Source organism: Sorex araneus, chromosome 2 (assembly GCF_027595985.1).
Source record: "Sorex araneus isolate mSorAra2 chromosome 2, mSorAra2.pri, whole genome shotgun sequence".
Taxonomy (NCBI): domain Eukaryota; kingdom Metazoa; phylum Chordata; class Mammalia; order Eulipotyphla; family Soricidae; genus Sorex; species Sorex araneus.
This window is the reverse complement of record NC_073303.1, coordinates 199,870,663-199,894,710: the sequence shown is the minus strand read 5'-3', so window position 1 is coordinate 199,894,710 and position 24,048 is coordinate 199,870,663. Positions and strand designations below refer to the sequence as shown.

Below are 24,048 nucleotides of genomic sequence, written 5' to 3'. Positions count from 1 at the left end.
AGGCTCTGCTACAGAGTTCTCTGTATAAAGATCAAAGGGTTTTTATCCAAACTTACAATACTAATGGTGCTAATAGCAATGAAATAAAAACTCAGGTAACTTGAATTTATGCTTTTTAAAACCCACTGGCTAAAATATTTAGCTCAAAACATGAGTTATATTCAGTTTTTTCTGAGTGTGATTATATATTTGCTCACAATTAAAGTATAATTTTGAGTGTATACTCGATGACAAAGTGAAATATGTAACCCATAAAATCAGCATTTTCAACACAGTTCTAGGGGAAAAACAGACAAGTCTAACCAAAGCTTTGCCCCATTAAACCCATCACTGGCTTCTCTCACACCATTTGGGGGAGGCAGGTTTGGGTCACAAGGGTCACTCCCAGCTTGGAGCTCAGGGCCACGTGCAATGCTGGGGACCTACCCCAGGTCCCCCACATGGGGGCAGCAATCCAGTCCTTCAAGCCATCCTCCCAAACCAGCCCCTCCCACCATCCTTACAACTTTAAAACCACACCGCCCTTCCTCTGCGAGTCTTTTTCTATTTTTCAAAGGAGAAATCTTTGGGCTTGTAGGGACAGGTTTGGTCCGGAGACCCTCATCCCAAAGGTCACTTAAGGACCACGGCCAGCTCTGCACTCAGGAAGTATTTCCCGGGGTGCTCCTGGGAGCACGCAGCTCCCGGGATCAAATTCAGATCTCTCGATGAACGCAACACTTGCACTCCCAAGGGTTTGGTCACTTCTCCAGCCCTACATATCTTATTTTTATTCCATTTGCTTACTGATTTTTGGGCCACACCCAGTGGTGTTCAAGTCAGGGGTCACTCCTGGTTGTGTCTGTGCTCAGGGATTGCTCCTGCTGGGCTCGGGGAACCACTAGGATGCTGAGGCTCAAACCAGGGTGGGCATGCACAAGGCAAGGGCCCTTCCCCCTGGACTGTCACTCTCCTTTGCCACACCATCCAACACGTGAAATGAGATTCCCATCAAACACCACTTCTCCAAGAAATCTTTTTGTGTTTAAAGAATGTACCCCATTCCTCTCCCAAACTGAGCTGGGGACATGCTCTGTATCTTACCAGTTTATACTTAGCATCTATCCAGCATGACATAAAAATCAAGTATTGGACATATATTTAAATGTCCAATAACATGTTACTTTACTCTTATAGAATTCACAAAACGCAAATTCTAAGACCCGTTCATTATCTGATAAAAAGAAAATATTAAAAGTGTGATGCAATTAAGACTTCCTTTTAAAAAAGTAAATAGATAAGACCAAACCTAACTAGAAATTACATGCCAGGTAAATTTAACTGGGCTGGAAAAGTGGACACCAAGTCTTACAAATCAAAGGCATGGATGATATTAGAAAGCTTACATCTGACAGAAGCTACACTCTTTCTTTTGAAGCCCAAATCACTTGAGAAAACCTACTGGTAAAAGTGTAGTTGCAAAATCCAGTGAAATTTATTAAATTTAATAACAAAACATTTGTAGTGAAATATTACTATTTAAAGTGCAGTACTTCGGGGGGGCGGAGCAATAGCACAGCGGGTAGGGCGTTTGCCTTGCACGTAGCCAACCCGGTTTCGATCCCTGGCATCCCATATGGTCCCCTGAGCACTGCCAGGAGCAATTCCTGAGTGCAAAGCCAGGAGTAACCCCTGAGCATCGCTGGGTGTGACCCAAAAAGCAAAAAATAAAAAATAAATAAATAAAAAATAAAGTGCAGTACTGCAGTCCATACCATAAATTGCAATGCATACTTTCTTACACCCCTTACAATTTTCTAAATATAACAATAGTTTTACTTGAAAAGAAAAAAAAGCAAGGTCCGAGAGTAGTACGAAGGGTAGGGTGCTTGCCTTGCTTGTAGCCAACCCAGGTTCACTGAATGCCTGGCACCCCATATGGTCCCCCGGAGCACCGAGCCCCAACAGGAGTAATCCCTGAGTGCAGAGCCCGGAGGAAGCCATGAGCATTGACGGGTATGGCCCCCAAACCAAAAAAATATAATAAAAAATCATAGAGTTAAAAAAAAAAGTAGTACCTAGACTGGAAACCTCTACCACTATTGATTTCAGAATTTATCACTAAAACTCCTCACACACCAAAAGCATTGTTCATGGATACATGTGAATGGTAATGGATGGACAGGATGAACAACGTCTATCTGTCCCCTGCATGAGTTCTGCAATGATATAAGTGCCTTAAGGGGAAAGTTCTGAAGTATTCAGGAACTCAAGAGAAGTAAATCATCAATTAGATACCGTTATTTATCTAACTGAAGGTTGAAGTAAGCACTAATTAAAAGCAATTTGTTTCATCCAGCATGAAACAATCAGTAACCCATATTCAAATATAATTGGAAGACCTATATCTATGTCTGAGATCCATCTTTTTTTTTCAAGGGGTACGTGTGGTTTGGGGCCATACCCAGCGATGCTTGGAGCTCACTCTTGGCTCTGGGCCCAGGGGTCACTCTGTGTGTTGCTCAGGGGACAATATGTAATGGCCCCCTTACTATATCTCTGGTCCTTTTTTATTTCCTTCTAGTCCGTTCTTAGTTGTAAGATCTGTAGGGCAAGTTATTTTATTAGCCCCAATTTCCTTATCTGTAAAACAGAAATCAAATTCCGTCTCTCTCGTAAGATTATTCAGGGACAGATATTACTGGTGTTATTAATAGATATTTAAAATTCATAAGGGCAAAAGCATTTTGAACGTATGACATTTGACCCAATAACATGTTACTTTACTCTTATAATAAGTACATTTAGAGATATGCCACTTACCCTTAACTGACATCCAACTTTTTCGTAGGCTTTTATAAGTCTATTTCTGTGATACATCATTATCCCATAATGATCTTTATTTCGGCAGTTGAATCCAAAAGTAATCCTCACTGTTTTAGTCTTGAATGTTAAGGTAAACTCTGAACATACCTTTTGAGCCCCATCCAAATAATCTTTTCTATTTCATTAGTTTTGAACCCACTAGTACATAAAAAAGACCAAGATGAAGAGGATTGGAATCCCTACCAGAAGACGAAGAAAAAGGGGAAAGGAAAATATACTTAACTCCATATAACTCGATTTGGCATCACAGAAGGAAAAATAAAGGATACTAAAAATTTGGGTCTATAAACATCACGTTCGATGTAGGCAAGACTCTTGGAGACTAACTGTGTCTTCACTTTCTGTCCGCGCAAGATGATCTGCATTCTTGGTTTCAGATATAAAATACTGCAGTAAGCCTGTAAAGATACACATAACACCCTGGTCTCCAAACAATCATTTACAGAGGTGTTCAATCTTACTTAGGCGTGGACTTAAGAAGTTATCACCTACCTTTGGAAAAAAAATCCACTAACTCTCAAATAAAATGAAGACTATAAAGCTATAAAGACTACAAAATTTGATTACTTTTTCTCAAAAATAAGTTCAAAATACTGTAGATTAATACTGTAAGTTAATACATGTTTTGCAGAAAACAATCTACTAAACAGATGCTGCTAAATGAAAAGTTCTGAAATGACTGATATGCTCTCATGATTAAAACACATGCCTGAGAAAATTTTCTCACTCTTAGTTCATGCATATATTGCTAAATAACAATAATGAACTTTAGACAAAAAAATAACCAGCATAAATTAAATACAAACAAAAGGAATTAGTAAGAGCTTGAAAGGAAAACCACTTTGCGATAGAGCGCAGACCTTGCAAGTGTGAGGCCCTCGGGCACCTCCAGCACCACAGAAAGAAAATTTCAGTAACAGTAATATCAATAGCAGCACTTAACAGTAAAGAAGTTTAGCATTTTTCGAAACTGAACACAAACAATGAGGAGTCATGTTTTTTCATTTTTAACGCGTGAAAAATTAATACTTCAGAATCCTGACCAATCTATATACCCTAAAACATGTTAGAATGATTTTATGTACCAACTCCAAACTTTGAAAGCTTTTTTTCTCCTTTGTTATTGGGCAAATCCTGGCTCTGCACTCAGGGATCACCCCGGTAGGGGCTGGGGGGGCAGGGGGCATACGGGGCTCCAGGAAACAAATCCAGGCCAGCCACGTGCCAGGCTCTGAAGAGGCCTACCCTCTGTACTCTCTCTAGTTCCAAAACTCAAAAATCGCTGAAGAAAATTAACTGAAAAACTCAGAAGGGATAAACTATCCTTTATCAACAATTTGTCACTCAGCTATTTCTGTGATACATCATTATCCCTGAATGATTTTTCTCTCCTACCTCCTAAGTTGAAAATCAGTGGTATGTCATTACTCACAAAATCTACTCATGATTATTCTTGGTTTTGGTGTTTTGTTTTTGTCTGCAGGGAGAGCTGGGATGGGGGTGGGGGCTCCTCGGCAGTGACTGGAATCCTAGGGTTCCTTCTGGTGACAGGTGGTCAACTCTAACCAGGTTGGACAGCTCCTTACAAGAGCCCAGGAGGCCATCAGCACTGTTCTGGCTGTGAGGTGCTGGGGAGCACAGCTGGCAGTGCTTAGGAGTTGAACCAGAGTTTCCTGGACATGTGTCCCGAGCCTCTGCTAATGGAATTTTAAAACAGTTTACTTTGGGGGCTGGAGCTCTAGTACAGCACATAGGGCTTGCAGGTGGCTAACCTACATTCTATTCCCAGCACCCAATATAGTCCCCTGAACCCACCAGGAATGATCCCTGAACAGAGGCAGGACTAAGCCCTGAGCACTGCTGGGTAACCACCCCTCCCCCAAAAAATCCTCAACATTTTATTTTGCAATTAACTCAAGTCACACTTTCTGTTCTGACTTCTGTCTGTTTTCTGCTTCACCAAGATTTTCTTTCTTTCTTTTTTTTTTTTTTTTTTGCGTCACACCCAGCGATGCTCAGGGGTTACTCCTGGCTTTGCACTCAGGAATTACTCCTGGCGGTGCTTGGGGGACCATATGGGATGCCGGGGATCGAACCCAGGTCGGCGAACCCGGGTCGGCCGAGTGCAAGGCAAACGCCTTACCCGCTGTGCTATTGCTCTGGCCCCTCACCAAGATTTTCTTAACAGCTGGGATATACTTCAATAAGATATTGGGGTACATCAAGAAACAGTAATATCTACAAGTCTTAACTGCCAGGATCTTAGATAACATTATTTGGTAAATCTATAAAAACTGGGGGCTAAACAACAGCATAGCGGGTAGGGTGTTCGCCTTGCACGTGGCCAACCCAAGTTTGATTCCCAGCATCCCATATAGTCCCCTGAGCACCACCAGGGGTAATTCCTGAGTGCAGAGCCAGGAATAATCCCTGTGCATCGCTGGGTATGACCCAAAAAGCAAAAAAAAAAAATCTATAAAACTATGTATCCCCAGCTTTGGGTAAAGGGGTAACTAAAATAATAGAAATAATAAATAACAGAAATGATAATAAATAGAAATAATAGAGAAAATCATGCCTTAAACAAAAGAATAAACAAAAGAATCATAATAAAATCATCACAATGCAATATTGAGATATTTCTTTAATCTTAAAAACATACCCATTTCTACAGTCATATTCTCAGATATTTACACTAAATTGTGTGTGTGCATATAATCTATATTACCTGTAGCCTGTACGTCACATATTGCTTCAGGATATCGATTAAGGTGAGTGTATGCATGTGTGTGGAAAATAGAACACTTTAAACTAAAAAGAGAAACATTCTGAGGTGGGTGCTTTTTTACAGACTATACCTCTTCGGTGAGCATTTAGCACATACTAATTTCTCAAGAACTCTCAATTTAACCTAACCACAGAGACAGAGATTATCTCGCAACACTGTTAGATCTAATGACTCCACAATTAAAACCAGTAACTCATGAAAATTTGACAGTGATTCATGCGTGAGGCATGATCATCTAGAGAAGGCCAGGAGGAATCCTGTGCGAGGTGAGTACAATGGACAGTTACCACAGTAAGAGGACTTGCACTCTTTGAGGACTCTCTCCAGGCTGGGTTGAATACATACCCTCAGGGAGTAGTCACTCTCAGGAGCAATTTGATCCATTCTTTCTTGCTTTTTGTACCCTTTCTTCCCTGTGGTCTCATCTAAATCTTCAGGAATTCTGATGTCATATTTATCCTTATCAAAATCAAACTCTGTTGCATTTTTGTAGCTGCAGAAATAATTATTTGAAAAAGCTAAATTTTAATTCCACATCAAGATAAGCAAATACTATTCTCTAACACACCCTATACAAGGTAGGCATGCAGGGGGGGGGGGCACTCATTTATTTATTTATTTAAATTTTAATATTTTTTAAATTGAATCAGAGATATACAGTTAACAAAGTTGTTAATGATTGGGTTTCATTATACAATGTTCCAACACCCACCCCTCCAATAGTGTACATTTACCAACACTACTGTTCCCAGTTTTACCCCCGCCATCCCCTACCTCCCCACGCCCAGCCTGCTTCTATGAAGGCATTTTCTTCTCTCTCATCTCTCTGTATCTGTCTGTCTGCCTTTTCTCATTTCTTCAGCATTATGATTTGCTATACATGTTATCATGAAAGGTTATTATGTTTGTTCCTTTACCTAATTTCAGTGTTCAGTTCTTATCCAGAGTGATCATTTACAACCATCACAGGTATAGTGGTTCCTTCTCTATCCCAACTGCCTTCTTCCACAGCACCTGAGGCAGGTTTCCAACTGTGGATCAATCTTCCTGGTCCTTATTTCTACTATCCTTAGGTATTAGTGCAATCATTCTATGTATGTCCCTCTCCTTCTCACTCATTCTACCAGTTTGAATTTGTAATTTGTATAGGGTGTTAGGAAGTAGTCCAGTTTCATTCACACGTGGTCTCATTTTTTAAAACACTATTTGTTGAAGAAACCCCTCTTTTGGGGTATGTATCAACTTGGATCATCTGTGAGGGGGGGCATTTAACCAAGGGGGAACAGAAAGAATCTAGGAAGATGCAGAAAACCAACCCTATTGTGCAAGTTGTTGGAAAGTTAAACAGTCACTCTGAAAACCATTTCTGCTATTTAAAAAAATCTAAACATGCAACTTCCATATAATCTAGCAACTACACTCTTGTACAAGAAAAATCAAGATTATATTCCCACCAAGACCTTATCAAGGGTCTGGAGCAATAGAACAGTGGGGAACGTGCTTGCCTTGCACACGGCTGACCTGGGTTTGTTCCCCAGCACCCCATATGGTTCCCTGAGCCTGCCTGGAGTAAAGCCTGAGCACTACAGGGCATGGCAAAACAAAACGAAAACAGAATATCATACAATGTCTGCAGCTTTATTTTTAACAGTCCAAACTCCTCAGCCTTTGACCGTAAACTGCTAATTACACAACGGTCTCTCCATATACCACCACTCAGCAAGAAGGAAACAAGCTACCGACTTGAGCAAAAAGCTGAAAAAAATCTCCAGAATAAGGCAGAATGCAAAAGCCAAACCTCAAAGGCTTTATACTCAATAATTTCATTTTTAACCTTCTTGAAATGACCAAATTATAGAAACAGGGAAGGTGTTAGGCGCTGCCACTGCGAGTGGTTATGGATATAAAGGGTGACAGGAAAGAGCCCCCAGTGATGCAACTGTCCTGCACCCTGACTCTCAGTATTGAGCAACAGCAGGGGGAGGAACTAGGAGATCCTCTAGCATTTCTTACAACTGCACATGAATCTACAATCATCTCAAAGTCAAACTTAGTGGGAAAAAAACCCCAACAAACAATGGTAAAGGGAATGAGGCAAGGAAGCTACGAAAGAGAATGAAAAGAAAATGGGAACAGGAGAGGTCAAGAAAGTATGATTATTTTAGTCTATTTCACTGGCAAACAATTCTAACCATACCAAGATACTAATTTTAGCAATACAGAAATCTTACTTACATTGCTTTTCTTACTACAGGCCAAATCAAACCTGGTTTTAGGAACTAAGATCCCTTTTTGTAGTTTATGCAATTTGCAACCTGTTGGGCTTTTACGTTCTTTCCTTTTTAATTTTTGGTTTTTCTTTGGAGAATGGGGTGAATGACTGTGAGACCAGAGGACTAATGGAGACTAACTAGCAGGGCTAGGAAATTTTTAGCATGATGAAATCATCTCCAACTGAAGCCAACGTGACATCCAAGCTGAAAAAAATTATGCCAAATACCAATGCCTTTCAAAGTATTTCTACTCTGTGTAACACGGAAAACTGTGATAAAACCTTCTGTGCATGCACTTTGATCGCCAATGGTTAACTAGCTGTGGACTACATTTACCTTCTGAGATTCCAAATGATGATCCTTGTCCCCTTCTTACCCATAATTGCATCAAGTTCTGCCAGTAATTTCTGTTCCGTAGAAAACAAAGAATGTTCCAGAATTGCAGCAAGGCTTGCTTTCGATTCTGCTAAATTTATCATCTGTCGTATATCCTAGGTTAAGGACTTAAATCAGCAATGTAATTTAGAATTAAAATATGAAAATTAAATAAAATATCAATACGAGAAAACTTTTTCCAGGGCCAGAGACAGCAGAGCAAGTAGGGCTATACTAGGGCTTACGTACAGCTGACCTGGGTTGGATCCCTGACACCACAGATGGTCCCCGAAGTCTGCCAGGATGTGCAGAGACACGAGCATCCCCTGAGCACCACCAGATGTGGTCCAAAGAGGAAAAGAGAGAGAACACTATTTCCTAAATTATTTGAAAAATGTTAAAATAACAGTTCTACGTCCAATGAACACCAAGAACAAGTTTGCTTATTCTAACTAATGTAATAGTTCCCAATAACTAACTGAATGCATTTTTTTCTTTTTTTTCTTTTTGGGTCACACCCATCGATGCTCAGGGGTAACTCCTGGCTTTGCACTCAGGAATTACTCCTGGCGGTGCTTGGGGGACCATATGGGATGCCGGGGATCGAACCCGGGTTGGCCGCGTGCAAGGCAAACGCCCTACTCGCTGTGCTATCGCTCCGGCCCCCTGAATGCATTTCTACAGAAGATATTTTCCTAAAGATATCTTGCTTTTCGTGCTCACTGGTGAAAATTTCAAGGCAGACCACAATCTATGAAGCTATAAAAAGCTTAACATAAAATAAAATCACCTAATGCTAAGACTATGCCCAATTCCAACACAGAATATAAAGATATAAACACTTATTTAGGCTTACATAGGGTAAAGTCAGTGGATAGGAAAACCTAATATATCTGGAAGACAAAGGTATGAAGGATTCAGATTATTTCTTTGGTTTCAATTTCAAAATCAAAAGGATATGGTGTTTGTTGAATGCTACTATGGGAACAACAACGTGTTCTGCTTTTATGACTTCCAAGTAGGTCTGAGACAAGAAGCCCACGCTCATGCTTTCTCCGTTTTTGGTAAAAACGATGGCATCTTTACCCAAGCGCATGGAACCTGACTTGAAGCCATTCCCATACAATCCAACGGGGACATGACCATTCATGGTGACTTTGTCACTAAAGCCAAAGCTAAAAAGAAAAAAAAGTTTCAGAATAAGTGCAACTTTTCTTTAAGTTCAAATTCAGAACTACCAAATAAAAAGCCTGCATTTGAATGCAGACCCCATCTTTCCTCACTATATAATCTTGAGTAAATTACTTTTTTTTAAGTTCTGGGTCTCATAAGCATGTCCCAGGGGTGCAAAGGCCACACCCAGTGATACTCAAGCCCAACTATGGGGCCAGATGGTTCAGCGAGTAGACCTGGTGATTAGGTGGTGGGGGAACAGCTGTTCTGTTCTCGGGCCACAGGAACCTACATACCCTAGAGATGCATGGGGGCCCACGAGGAACACATCCTGTAGCGCATAAGGGAGAAGCAGCAGGCAGCACTGGGGATGAAATTCAGGGCCCCAAGACAGCCAGGCTGGAGCCAGAGCCATAGTACAGTGGGCAGGGCACTTGCTTGCACATGGCTGACCAGGGTTCAATCCCTGACACCCCACTTGGTCCCGTGTCCACCATGAGTGAATTCTGAGCACAAAGCCAGGAGGAATCCTTGAACACAGTGTGCTGTGTCCCCAAAAGATAACAACAACAACAAAAAGCCAGGCAAAAGGTGGGAGAGATAGCAAAGCAGGAAGAGCACCAGCTCTGCATATGGCCAATCAAAGTAAAATCCCTGGCACCCCCTGTGGTCCCCAAGTTCTGCCAGGAGTGATCCCTGAGCACAGAACCAGGAGTAAGCCCTGAGCACCACCATATCTGGGCCCCAAACTAAATAAACTACAACAACCAAAATTATGCCAGGCATGTAATCTACTTATCTCTCTGGATTCTTGGACTAATTAGCTCTGCTTTGATGTGTTTCCCCATCTCTGAATAGAGAAAAACAAAACTACATCAAAGAAGTTGGAGAAGGGGACTGGAGTGATAGCACAGCGGGTAGGGCGTTTGCCTTGCACGCGGCCGACCCAGGTTCGATTCCCAGCATCCCATATGGTCCCCTGAGTACAGAGCCAGGAGTAACAACCCCTGTGCATCGCCAGGTGTGACCCAAAAAGCAAAAAAAAATAAAATAAAATAAAAATAAAAAACAACAACAACAACAACAACAAAATATATATATATATAAAACAGAAATAGATAATGATTATTAGGAAGGCCAGAGAATAGTACAAAGTTTAACATTTTACATTTAAAAATAAACGCTACAAACTACAATTATAAAACTTCATAATTATAAAAATTTAAGAACTGATTTTAAGAAACTTGATAGTTTTACATACCTTAGCATTTTATGTAATTTATCTGAAGTCATCCCGTTCCCATTATCAGTGAAGGTCAAGCATATATGTTTATTTATCACTGTCTTGTCAATCCATATCTGTTTAGCATTCACATCAGGATCATAAGCATTATCTAAGAAACAAATTTTGAGAAATTCTGATTTTGCATTTTGAAAAAGAGCAATAGGTTCAGAATAACCCTGTAACAAGTCACAAAATAACAGACTTTAAGGAAAAATTTAAAGTTGAAGCACTAAAGAATTCCTAAAACTTGAAAATATGTAACTAAACTCTGGCCTATCTATATACCCCTTCACTGACTGTTATAAACTGATTCTTTCAAAACCCTCCATCTATTAATGAGCGTGAGAAAGAGAGCCACTATACTGCCAAGTGTAGGGCCAAAAGAAACAGCACCCCCCCCCCATCAGAGACAAAGGCAGAAGACACAGAGCCCCAAGAACCAGACCGGCTATCAGAGGGAAATAGAGATCAAAGTCAAGGGACTCAAATCAACGCAGAAGGAAAACAATGCGGTTACTGAATAAATAAAAAAACAGCATCAGTTTCTGCCAACCTACATACATAGGTGAAGGTTTACCTTCTACACAGTGTTTCAAACTGTGGCCCTTTAAATTTTAACTAAAGCTGCCAGTAGCATTTTCACTTCTATGATCTTTGTACATCTCACAGTTTAACATTCTAATTTATTTCCATGTCCTACTGAGGAATGAAACAGAAAAATGACGGGGGTAGAGCGGGGAAGGCGTCTGCTTTGCACACGCAGCAGAACCCGGTTCAACCCCAGCGTACCACAAGGTCCCCCGAGCACAGCCAGGAGTCATTCCTGAGTGCAGACAGGAGTACTCCCGGAGCATTACCTGGTGTGACCCAAAAAGAGAAGAAAAAGAGAGAAACAGAAAAATGAAAGTAATTTCAATAGGAGTAACAAAATAAACTTAAAAACAATTTAAAATCTACCTTTACGTACCTTCAATTAAAATAATAAATATTTTTGGAGGTAAATTTTGAACTTTTTACTTTAAATGGTTCTCAAATTAGCCTATAGTTAAAACTAAATAACCTTTTAAACGACCAATTTAGGAACAGCAGTGTTTTCAAAGATGTTAACAACTGCACGCCGGGCCAGAAGGAAGTCTCAAAGAACTAGAGCGCGGCTCTGCCAGTCTGAGGCCCAGCCGGGTTCCCATTCTGGCAGCACGTGATCCCAGGGCAATAGGAGCCAGGAATACCCAAGCACTGTTAGGTGTGACCCCAAAACAAGAAACAACAACAAATAGCCACAGAAGAACACTGTAACTCTCATCTAAGGTGACCAAAGGGAAAAGAAACAAATATGAAAGAATACAGTGTTTACACTGGGTTTTAAGGCAACAGGTGGAAAGAGCTACAATGTTATAGAAAACCCAGGCCGGCCAGGTTGCTACCTAGAAGCAGTAGGTAGAGTGTTGCCTTGCACTGGGTGGGCCTGGATTTAATTCCCAGCACCCCATGTGGTCCCTGAGCACCAACAGGAATAATTCCTGGGTGCAGAGCCAGGAGTAACTGGATGTGCATTGCTGGATCTGCCCCATGCCCCCTGCACCAAAGAAAAAGCCAAATGCCTATAAAAGCATATTAGCTGGGAATCTTTGGGCAAAGTTTATCAAAGAAAAGGGGGCTTATAGCTCTTTTTCTCTTCCTCATTTTAGAATCTTCCTTGATAACAACTAAAGATAAAGACTATATTTCTGCTTATTATGTTTCTCAAATATAATACATATGCCTAACTTAAAAATGCACAGCAGGTCAGAGAGACAGTACAGCGGATAGGGCGTCTGCCTTGCATACAGCCAACCAGGGCTTGATTCCTAGCATCCCATATAGTCCTGAGCCCTGCCAGGAGTGATCTCTGAGTGCAGAGCCAGGACTCAGTAAATAAACTGAGCACCCACTTTATTTTGGTGTGACCCAAAATATAGTAAAATGGATGTCCAAACACCACCCTCTCTAGCCCTTGGCCAGAGAGATAGTGTAGCAAATAAGGAGCTTGTTTTGCACACAGCTGATCAGGGTTTATCCCCCCCTCCCTCACACACACCCCTAAACCTACCAGGAATAATTCCTAAGTGTAGAGCCAGAAGAAAGACCTCACCACAGCTGGATGTAGTAGCCCCCAAACAAAAAAATAAACCAACTGCCCCTAAACAAAATAAAACAAAATTACTGTTCCTGGGGGCTGAAGCTATAGTACAGCTGGTAGGGCGTTTGCCTTGCACTTGGCCAACCTGGGTTTAATCCCCAGCATCCCATACGGTCCCCCGAGGACCATAATTCCTGAGTGCAGAGCCAGGACCGCTGGGTATGACCCAAAAAGAAAAAAAAAAAAAAGATACTGTTCCTGGTTGGGGGAATGTTGACTCCTCGCATGCATGCACCTGTGTTCAGCCCTAGGAACTATGAAACAAAAACAAAAATTGAACTGATTCCCTGAGCACAGGACCAAGTATAAACCCTGAGCACTGAGCCCAGTTAGGTATGGCCCAAAATACAAAGGCAAAAAAAATAAAATAAAATAAAAAATAGCACAGTGGGTAGGGCGTTTGCCTTGCATGCAGCCGACCCAGGTTCGATTCCCAGCATCCTATATAGCCCCCTGAGCACCGCCAGGAGTAATTCCTGAGTGCAGAGCCAGGAGTAACCCCTGAGCATCGACAGATGTGACTCAAAAACAAAAAAACAAAAAACAACAACAAAAAAAACTGACCTTTATCACAAATCTGCCTTTTGTCTCATGTTCACTAAAACACTATTAAAATACAATTCTAGGGGCCACAGACAGTCCCGCAGGTAGTAAGGCTTGCGTGTGTCCGATCCCGGGTTTGATCCCAGCACCATAGTCTTGCTTCCCCTGAGCCCCACCAGCAGTGACCCCTGAGCACAGAGGCAGAAGTAAGCCTTGAACACCACCAGATTTGGTCCCAAACCAAAAATGAAAAAAATATACAATCCTCTATCTCGATGATTCTATTAAAAACTAGTTATGCACAAATATAACATTGTATTAATCTACCTACTTACTAAACCAGAGAAATCCATTCTATGCTTCCTATACTCTTGAATGCTACCTATTACTTTCATACTACGAAAAACCTCTTTATAATAGACCTATTTCTTTTATAATCAGAATAAAAATATTTCCAATGTAGTGTATGATCTTAGCAAATACAAATGCTTTGATAGGAGGCCGGAAAGGTTATACAGGGATTAAGGTGCTTGGCTTGCACATGGCCGACCCAGGTTTGATCCCCAACACTGCACACGGTCCCCTGAACACCTCCAGGAGTGACCCGAGCTCAGGGTCAGGCGTAAGCTCAGGTTAAGGTGCAGTGGAACTAATGCTTGTTCCCTGGCATCAGAGAGCTCACAGCAGTGCATCCTCCCTCTCAATCTCCCGCCTGGTTGGGGCCAAGACTCACTGGAGTGATTCCTGAGCCCCCTGACCTCTGCTTGAGAGGCCCCAGAACAAAACCAATTTTACTGAAAGGAAAAACATCCCTGAACTTGTACAACAGGAGGTAAGTCAGGGGCCGGAGATACAGCACCGTGGGTCGAGCGCTTGCATGCAGCCAACCTGCCTTGCACGCAGCATCCCATGGTCCTCTGAGCAACACCAGGAGTGGCCCCTGAGCACAGACTGAGCACTGCAAGGTATGGCCCAAAAACAAACAAAACAGAAGGGAGATCACCAAGTGGGGTAAGGCAGGCACTGGCAATTAGATGAGCCTAGCATTTTGGTGGTGACAGGTGCAGTGGATCTGCACACCAAAGGCAGAGACAGTAAAACTACTGCAAAACAGGTCACCTGTAGAATGAATAAAAATATTCTGAGGGCTGGGGGACAGCACACAGGGCTGACGTATGCTCTGCAAGCGGGAAGCCTGAGTTTGATCCCCAGCACTGCCTGGTTCCTGCGTAACAAAAAAAGTAACCCAAGAGCACCAAGCCAGGGAAGGCCCTGGGAGCCAACAGGTGTGGACCCCAGAACAAAACTAAGTTAAAATACACACTCTGAAGGAGCCAAGGAGGGAGCCCAGAACATAGGGCCAAGGGCTAACTAAGGTGCACGCTTCGTATGTGGGTGTCTGGGTTCAGTACCTAACACCTCAAAACCCTCAGGCACGGCAGCGAACAAAGCCCAGAATCATAGGAAACAACAGATGGGTGTGGCCCAAAAACAAACAAACAAAAAAACCAGAAGTTTCATGACAGTATAAAATTGAAGCGGTGAATCTGACATTCATTTGAACTGTTATGCTATGCAACATTTACCAGTATGTTATCATTCAAGATCTATACTTTTTTAAAAGGACATTTGCATATCATTTCAATAAAGGAAAATGTAAACTTTAATTTCAAGCAACAAATTATTTATGAAATGTTAATTTACATACCTATTAATTCAGCAACTGCACTGAATGGCCAAGTGTGACTAGTAGAATTTGTATGTAAAAACTTCGGGCAAAGCTGAAATAAACCAATGATTCATATCAATTAATTCAGGTCTTACTTTTAAGAACAGAAACCAACACAACTTTCTACCCTGCGTTAAACAATACTGAAGCCTAGCAAAAAAATGACTTAGATGCTTTCTTTTGAGCCACAACTGAAAGATACAATGCAGACGCATTCTGGAAGGTCAAGAGGGTCTTCACGCCTTTGCTCCTTTCTCGCACCCACCCAGAGCATGGGCACCGAGCAGCTCACCCCCAAGTGCCCGGTCTGTAAAACCTACCTCGGAACTATCCTGCGAGAGCCCAAACCCAAAGCTCAGCATTTCCTATCTCCCCAGAGTGCCACTCTGTGTCGGGGGCTCTTTTCTCCAGGGGCTTATGGAGCTCAGCTTTGCGGAGTACTCCAGTCTTCCCTGGTGGTCTCTCAGAAAGGGATTCTTCAACACTGTGTCATTTACTCCTGTTTATTATTATAGCTGACGCGGCAGTAAACACCTACAAGCCCTTCTCATAGCAAGTAACTGTTCAAATACAACAGTCACTCTTAATTTCCAAAGAGTAGATGTAATTTTATTCACGTTACTACAGCAGGAAGGAGCAAGTTAATTGCTCAAGTTAAGGGGCATTTTCTGAACTCCTGAGTAATGAAGACAATTGTATAAAAACATACAAAAACATACAGCTGAGAGCCCTTAACTGCAGGGGACCTCCTGTAGTTGAGGAGTTTGAAAGGGTGCATTGTACCCCACCTGACCCTTGGACCAACCTAAGACAGGGACCTATAAGCGAGAGGGCTCCCAATGACGGGTAAGGCCAAGGGGGCCCGAGGTCGCTACGCAGACTTGTTCTAAAACAAAAAAGGGGGAACTGTGGAGAGCCACCACAGGACCATGCTTCGTGGACACCTGTTTCTTGTTAATTGCACCGTGCTTTGTAGACAACACCTGATAAGGAATCAGGATGTCTTGTCACGCCATGAGCTGTAACTAGTCTATCAGCTCCAGACACTTGGGCGTAAGCAAGCAGCGAGGGGTATATAAGGAGGGATGTAATTTTATTCACTTCTTTTATTTCTTTTATTTCACAGGGCTGCTCTCCTCTTTGGAGATCAAAGTTCTCTCTCCTGAGTGTTGTTACCTTGTCTCCCTCCCCTTTCAATAAAATGTCTTCACTTAATAAAAATGTTTTTGTTAAAAACTGAAGCTTGGGGCTGGAGTGACAGCACAGCGGGTAGGGCGTTTGCCTTGCACGCGGCGGACCCGGGTTTGAATCCCAGCATCCCATATGGTCCCCTGAGCACTGCCAGGGGTGATTCCTGAGTGCACAGCCAGGAGTAACCCCTGTGCATCGCCAGGTGCAACCCCCAAAAAAGCAAAACAAACAAACAAACAAACTGAAGCTTGAGGGGCCAGAGCAGTAGTACAGCGGGTATAGCGTTTGCCTTGCGTTCAATCACCAGAATCCCACATGGTCCCCCAGGCCCACCAAGAGTGACCCCTGAGTGCGTTGCCAGGAGTAAGCGCTGAGCACAGCTGGGTCTGGCTCCCAAACAAAACATAAACACTGCAGCTTGAATTTTTCATTCAGAATTTTTATGCAATGGAAATGTCTCAGTTTTCATTGCTTTGTTTGCTACGCCAGGAAGTGAACCCAGCCCTCTCACTTGCATGGTTTGTTGGACAGAGAGCGGCACACCCGGAGCACTCTCACTAAGGGAGAAGTGCCGAAGCTAAGAGCCCTAGGAAGTGCCTCGGAGCAGTGCTGGCGGCCGCCTCGCGGTGTCAGAGGAGCCTACTCCTCCCGCCGCCTCCTCCCAGACTGTCCCCAGCCCTCAGGAGGGGAAGCGCACACCCTTTCAGCTGGAGTGACCGGAATTAGGGCTTCCTGAAAGGAAGTCATTCAGGCTTTCTAAACATAACAAAAGAGTCTCTAATTCAGCTTCCAGGTCTTCACCGGAGCCTTTCCTTCACAAAAATTTACCTGAGAATGACCCGGCAGGAGGCCATCAAGGAGATCTTTCTTTTTTTTTTTTTTTTTTTTTTTTAAATTTTATTGAATCACCATGTGGAGGGTTACATAGTTCTCAGGATTATATCTTTCTGCTCAGGCCCCAGGCACGATCTCCCTACGGGTTAGGAAGGCTCCGCAGACCCTCACTGCAGGCTCGCAACCCTCTGCGGCCAAATGAGAAAATCCTCAGCCACCAGAACCCTCTCTTTGCTCCCCTCGATGTGTGTGTTAGGTGTTAGGTCCAGAGCCGGACTGGAAGAGGTAACTTCCGGACAGCAGGGGAGGCGGGCAGGCTGCGGGAAGCAGACACTGCACACCGCTGGTGTTGAAGCACCACACACCTGAAACCCAACCAGGAACAACTTTTTAATTTCCCGGTTACTAAAAATTTTTAAATATTTTCTCTAAAAAAAAAAAAAGAAGTGATCTGATTCTTATTCTACTACTCTGATGGCAGAGTATGGAGATGGCCAGCAGACACTTCATTCATTCTAAATCTCACTATGGGCACATAAACCTCTGCTGCCAAAATAATCATGCATTCCATTTAGTGATTATCCCCTACACAGCGACTACAAACTGATACCACACATAGTTCTCTAGAAAGACTCCCAGGAGATTTTTTTTAAAAAGTCATTAAAAGATAATGAGGGACTGAAGAGACAGTTTTACGCAAGGCACTTACTTGCCTTGTGTAGTTGATCCCAGTTTGATCCCCAGCTCCACAAATGGTCCCCTGAGCACGGTCAGGGGTCACTCCTGAACAGAGCCAAAAATAGTCTGAGCATGCAGCCCAAACACCTCAAAATAATGTGAAACAGTGGCTTTGGGGAAGCTACACACAAGAATTATTTTCAAAACTCATCACTAGAGGGGCTGGAGCGATAGCACAGCGGGTAGGGCATTTGCCTTGCACATGGCCGACCTGGGTTCGATTCCCAGCATCCCATATGGTCCCCAGAGCACCGCCAGGAGTAATTCCTGAGTGCAGAGCCAGGAGTAACTCATGTGCATCGCCAGGTGTGACCCAAAAAAGCAAAAACAAACAACCAAAAAACCTCATCACTGAAATAAGTCCTTAGTTAGAAAAATTATTAAAATAGCCAAGCAATGTAACAGACACTCTCCCTGCCACCCAAACACTAGAAGCAGACAGGTTATGGAGAATGTTTAATATTTAAGTAGGTACATGAACTTGGGCAAGAAGCTTGAACTCTGCCTCAGGTCTTCTCATCCATAAAAATGAGGCTGGTAAGGTAAGCTAGTTACTAGAAGAAAAGTAACTTTATAAATGCTTCTGAAGAAAATCTGAAAGAAACATGGACTATAAGCCTGCTTGGGGGGGGGGGGAAAGAACTTTTAAAAGATACAACAAAGTTCACATAAAAATAAATGGTGCAGAAAGAAAATACAGGAAGTTAAGGTGTTTGCACACAGCTCAATCCCAGCCTGCACCTGGCTCCCCGACCACCACCTGAGTGATTCCTTAGCAAAGCCTGCAAACACCAGGAGGGGGCCCCAGACAATCAAAATAATAATAATAAATAAGGAACATCCTCAAGGCCCTCAAGAAGGAATTTTAAATAAAAATAAGAGGGTTGGGGGCTGGAGCAATAGCACAGCAGGTAGGGTGGTTACCTTCCACGCAGCTGGCAGCTGGGGAAAGCAGCTGGCGAATGGGGTTCAATTCCCAGCATCCCATATGGTCCCCTGAGCACCGCCAGGGGTGATTCCTAAGTGCAGAGCCAGCAGTAACCTCTGTGCATTGCCGGGTGTGACCCAAAAAGGAAAAAAAAAAAAATGAAAGAAAATAAGAGGGCCAAGGTGACCTGAGTTTGATTCCCTACAGGTTCAATCCCCGGCATCCCATAAGGTCCCAAGCACCACCAGAGTAATTCCTGAGCATAGAGCCAGGAGTAACCCCTGAGCACCCAGTGTGTGATCCCAAAGCCAAAATTAAATAAATAAAAATGAAAAGAAGGCCTGAACGCAGCAGGGGAGATAGAACCCTGCATTTCACAAGGCTGGCAGTAGCTGGGGACTCCCTCTGCCTTCCAGAGCTGTACATTCCGGAGCAGAGCACCAGGACAGCCCCTGAACACCATTGGGCATCACGCCCTAGGAAACAAGGTTTGAAAATGCGGAAGCACCAGGGATCACAGTGGGTACGTGACTGGAACACAACTGGAACTGTGACTGCGGAACAGATGTGGCAGGGAAAAAGACTAGTGTCAAGAACCAGAGAGAGAATCCTGTGGATAAGGTGCTCGCCTTGCACATGGCTGACCCAGTTCGATCCCCAGCAGCACCCTACAAAATGCCCAGAGCCCACCAGGAGTGAGCCCTGAGCACATATGTGTGCCTCTCCCCTTCCACCTCCCGGCCTCACCAACCACAACAGAAGTGAAAGGACAAGTCTGTACCTGCACCACTGGCAAAAAAAAGTTAAGAGACAAGTGTGTACCTGGCCCTCCGGCCTTGCCCCTCAGGGCGGGAATCCGCTCTCCAGAGAGCGGCTTTCCTGACTGGGTTAGGAGGGAGGAAAACGTGCCGTAAGAAGACTTGCCTTCATTTGAGCTGAGCATCAATTTATACAGCCGGTCCCCACCATGGAGAGATTTCACTCAGACAGAAGAGGGCACCACAGGTTATTTGGGAAGTATCTGGCCACACAATCTAAAGTTAGCACTACGGAAACAATGCTCAAGGTGAGCTGACAAGAGTAGTTTTGGGGGGCTAGAGTGATAGCACAGCGGGGAGGGCGTTTGCCTTGCACGTGGCCGACCCAGGTTCGATTCCCAGCATCCCATATGGTCCCCTGAGCACCACCAGGGGTGATTCCTGAGTGCAGAGCCAGGAGTAACCCCTGTGCATCGCGGGGTGTGACCCCCCTCCCCCCCAAAAAAAGAGTAGTCTTGGACACCTCCCCCATGAACATTAGGTAAGAAACAGAAATTCTGACATCTCCGGAACACGTTGGCTCCCCTCACCCTTGCAGGTGAGATTATTCTCCTGGCTGATCTCTTCGGGACCTTTCTGGAAACGAAGGTGGATTCGCCTCCCTCAGGCCAGGTCCCAGCAGCCTCCACCACACCCACAGGCCCAGCTCGACTCATGAGTCTCACAGCACCCAGTTCTAGTCCTGTCACTGGTGAAGATGGGCAGGGAAGGAGAAGCGCATCACTCAACATCACTCAGAGACTCCCAGGGATCGGCGCCAAGGTCCCCCCTCAGCACACCCAACAGGGTAGATGCGCGCCAAGTTCCGGAAGCGAAACAGGGACCGCCCACAACTAAGTGGCACTGCAAATGCTCAGAGAGCAACTTCAGCGTCACCTGGGGAGCATGTTTAATGATCTCAAGGACATGGTGGCACGGATAATCAGCGAAGCACAGGAACACGTGAGAGCCCAAATGAGAAAACTACAGTCAGAAGTGACAGGAAGCAGGAGCACGACCAGTGTTGTAGAAGAAACTGAGCAGAAAGTCTGAGCAGCAGAATAGTAGGAGCTGAGGAAACGATCGGGAGCTCCAAGACGAGGTGGAGGAAAACCAAGAAAACAACAGGAGATGGGGGAAAAAAGCCTGGAAAGATATGAACAGCATCAGAAAACTGTGGGATGGGTTTAGGAGAACAATCATCAGAGTCCCCGAAGAACAGAAAGGCAAATTCAATGACGAATCAGTTAGAGAAGTCCCAGAGGGGGCTGGGGACATAGCACAGGGCGCGGGAGGCATGCCTTGCTCACGGCCCACCTAGGTTGGAGCCCTGGCATCTGTTATGGTCCCGAGCCCACTAGGGGTTATTCCCGAGTGCAGAGCCAGGAGTACTGAGCATTGCAGGGTGTGGCCCCAAAACCAGGGGATGAGGGTGGGAAGCAAGTAATAGATAAGAATTTTCCAGAACTGAGGAACACAGTCAGCCAACTAAGTGGCCTGTCGAAGTGAAAATAGACTCAAATAGAAACAATCTGACACCCTAAGTCAGTAGGACAAAAGTCAGAGACAGAACACGGAAAGCAGCAAGATCCTGTAAAGAACTTACAGTCAAGTTCCTAAGATTCATAGCACATCTATCAAGTGAGAATGGAGGAACAGAGTACAATGAACTGAACATGTAAACAAGAATACTCTATTCAGCTAGATTTTCATTTAGATTTGAAGGAGGGAGATAGCTTCACAGAAAGCAACAGTTTAGGGACTAAAACCAATTTTGCAATTAGCATTAAAGGAGCTTCTTTAAATGACAAACTTCTCTGCACTTAGCACTGAATATAGAATTCACTCTATGATCGCCCTCTACTTGATTAAGAAAGATCTGTTTAGCGTGGCAGAGGTAGTACATGGCTAACCCAGTACCCCAGGTGATCCTCTGATAGAGTAAGCCCTGAGGACCCTAGGGTGTGGTCCAAAAGCAGGCAGGTGGGAGGGAGGGAAGGACTGAAAAACCGACGGAAGGAAGGAAGGAAGGAAGGAAGGAAGGAAGGAAGGAAGGAAGGAAGGAAGGAAGGAAGGAAGGAAGGAAGGAAGGAAGGAAGGAAGGGAGGGAGGGAGGGAGGGAGGGAGGGAGGGAGGGAGGGAGGGAGGGAGGGGAGGAAAGGAGGGAGGGAGGATTACTACCTTGATAAAAGATTTCAAATGTTTTCAATAATGAATTGAAATGTTTCAGTTATAGTGAAAGTTCTAATAGGTTGTTTTTATTTTCACATCCATAGGGATTTTATTACAATCTTATTAATGAAGATACTTAAGCAGTATCTATTCTACAATATTTTCTAACATAAAGCCAATATTCCTTTCTTAGGGTAAAACACAACATTTAAGCAGATTTTGTCTTAAAATTTTCTTCTCCTTATTCTAACTAGATTTTACATTTGTAGGATTTACCTCACATAAATTTTAAAATGTATTAGCAAGGAATTTTAAAAACTTAAATACCTGTAAAGAAGATTTACAGTTCTTCAAAAAAATTTTAATAAACTAATTTAAAATTTTATGGAATTTCAAAACTTCAGCTCTATTTTTTATATGTGTATAGTGTCACCACTTCCACGGTAAAAACTTAAAAGGATCTCTTCCATATTGTGATTAAAAATTAGAAAAAATAAACCTGGGAAGGGGGCAACAAACGGTCAAAGTTATTCTAACTGAAGACTTTTTTTGCTTTTTTTGGTGGGGGGGTCACACCCGGCGATGCACAGGGGTTACTCCTAGCTCTGCACTCAGAAATTACTCCTGGCGGTGCTCAGGAGACCATATGGGATGCTGAGAATCGAACCTGGGTGGGCCATGTGCAGGGCAAACGCCCTCCCCGCTGTGCTATGGCGCCAGCCCCACTAACTGAAGACTTTGTAGAACTAAACTCAATGGCTTAGGGGTTGGGAGGGGTCCCTGGGACACTGGTGGAGGGAAGCAGGCTGTGATGATGGGTGTGATACCGGAGCGTAGCAAGCATTATTAACAGCACTGCAAATCCCAGGGCCTCATAAAATGGTTTTAATATATCCTAGGGTCAAGGGGGAGGTAGAACATCACGTGCCTCCCATGGCAGGCTCTGAGTCCAACCCCCAGCCCACATGTCCCCCGCCCCAACAGTGCCAGGTTCTGTGGCCCTGGCAGGCCAGCCCACAAACCACAGGCCCCGGCAGTGTGGAAACCTGCCTGGCAACAGTCACAACTACAACCATCTCCGGGAATGGGCCCTATTTTTAAAAAGGGGGCTGGGGTACTTAATGCCCTCTGAAACAGAAGTCCCGGAGAGAGAGTAGAGCAAGGAGGGCACTCTCCTAAGTGCTTTTCTTGATAGAACCCTGTATCAAAATTTAAGACTTTTGTACACAAAACAATGTGCAAACAATGAAAAGACAATTTACTTACAGGAAAAAGTCTATAATAAATGGTTAATATACAGAACATATTTTTTTAAAAAAACTGCAACATAAATCAGTAGCAAAAACACAACATGTTCACAATAGCCAGAATCTGGAAAAAACCTGAGTGCCCTAGAACAGACAACTGGTTAAAGCTTTGGCACATCTACCAATGGAATACAATGCAGCTATTAGGAAAGCTAAAGTCATGAAATTTGCTTATAAGTGGATGGTCATGGAGAGTATCATGCTAAGTGAAATAAGTCAGAGAGGGAGAGACACAGAATGACTGCACTCATTGGGGAATATAAAATATAATATGAGACTAACACCCAAGGATAGTAAAGACAAGGGCCTGGAAGACTACTCCATGGTTGGCAGCCTGCCTCATGAGCTGGGGGAGAAGGCAGCTGGGATGGAGAAGGGGTCACTAAGTTAGTGATGGTTGGAGGGATCACTCAGGATGGGAGACGTGTGCTGAAAGTAAAGGACCAAACATGATGGCCTCTCAGTATCTGTATTGCAAACCATAATGCCCATAAGTAGAGAGAAAGAGGGACATTGTCTATCACAGAAGCAGGGGGAGGGGAGGGATATTGGAGGCATTGGTGGTGGAAAATGTGCACTGGTGGAGGGGTGGGTGTTCAATCATTGTATGACTGAAACTCAAACGTGAAAGTTTTGTAACTGTAGCTCACAGTGATTCAATTAAAAAAAAATACCAAAACCACAGCAGGTAATTTTTAAATGGGTGAATGATTTCTCCGAAGAACAACTAAGCATATAAAAAGTGGAATGAAACTGACTGGTCGGGGAAACAGAAATCAAAGCCACAGAGAGATATACCATCATCGCCAACTCGGGAGGGTGTCCCTGTTTTACTCTTCTGGGTCTGGGCTGTCCGTACCTGGGAGTACTC

General features: G+C 43.7%; 1 protein-coding gene across 3 annotated transcripts in view; it reads right to left on the bottom strand.

The window, feature by feature from the left end:
* MORC3 (MORC family CW-type zinc finger 3) overlaps positions 1 to 24,048 on the bottom strand; it is a 51,514-nt gene that overhangs the window by 20,491 nt on the left and 6,975 nt on the right. The window contains exons 1-8 of one of the 3 annotated variants that reach the window (XM_055128169.1): positions 17,230 to 17,244; positions 15,190 to 15,262; positions 10,736 to 10,868; positions 9,263 to 9,476; positions 8,263 to 8,411; positions 5,999 to 6,146; positions 3,135 to 3,263; positions 2,803 to 2,922 (exon numbers count right to left, since the gene is read on the bottom strand). In XM_055128169.1, coding sequence (XP_054984144.1) covers positions 2,803 to 2,922; positions 3,135 to 3,263; positions 5,999 to 6,146; positions 8,263 to 8,411; positions 9,263 to 9,476; positions 10,736 to 10,767 — 792 coding nt within the window. In that variant the 5' untranslated portion in view covers positions 10,768 to 10,868; positions 15,190 to 15,262; positions 17,230 to 17,244. Of the gene's footprint in view, positions 1 to 2,802; positions 2,923 to 3,134; positions 3,264 to 5,998; positions 6,147 to 8,262; positions 8,412 to 9,262; positions 9,477 to 10,735; positions 10,869 to 15,189; positions 15,263 to 17,229; positions 17,245 to 24,048 lie in introns of those variants that run through there. The other 2 variants (XM_055128167.1, XM_055128168.1) reach the window with 2 other exon arrangements.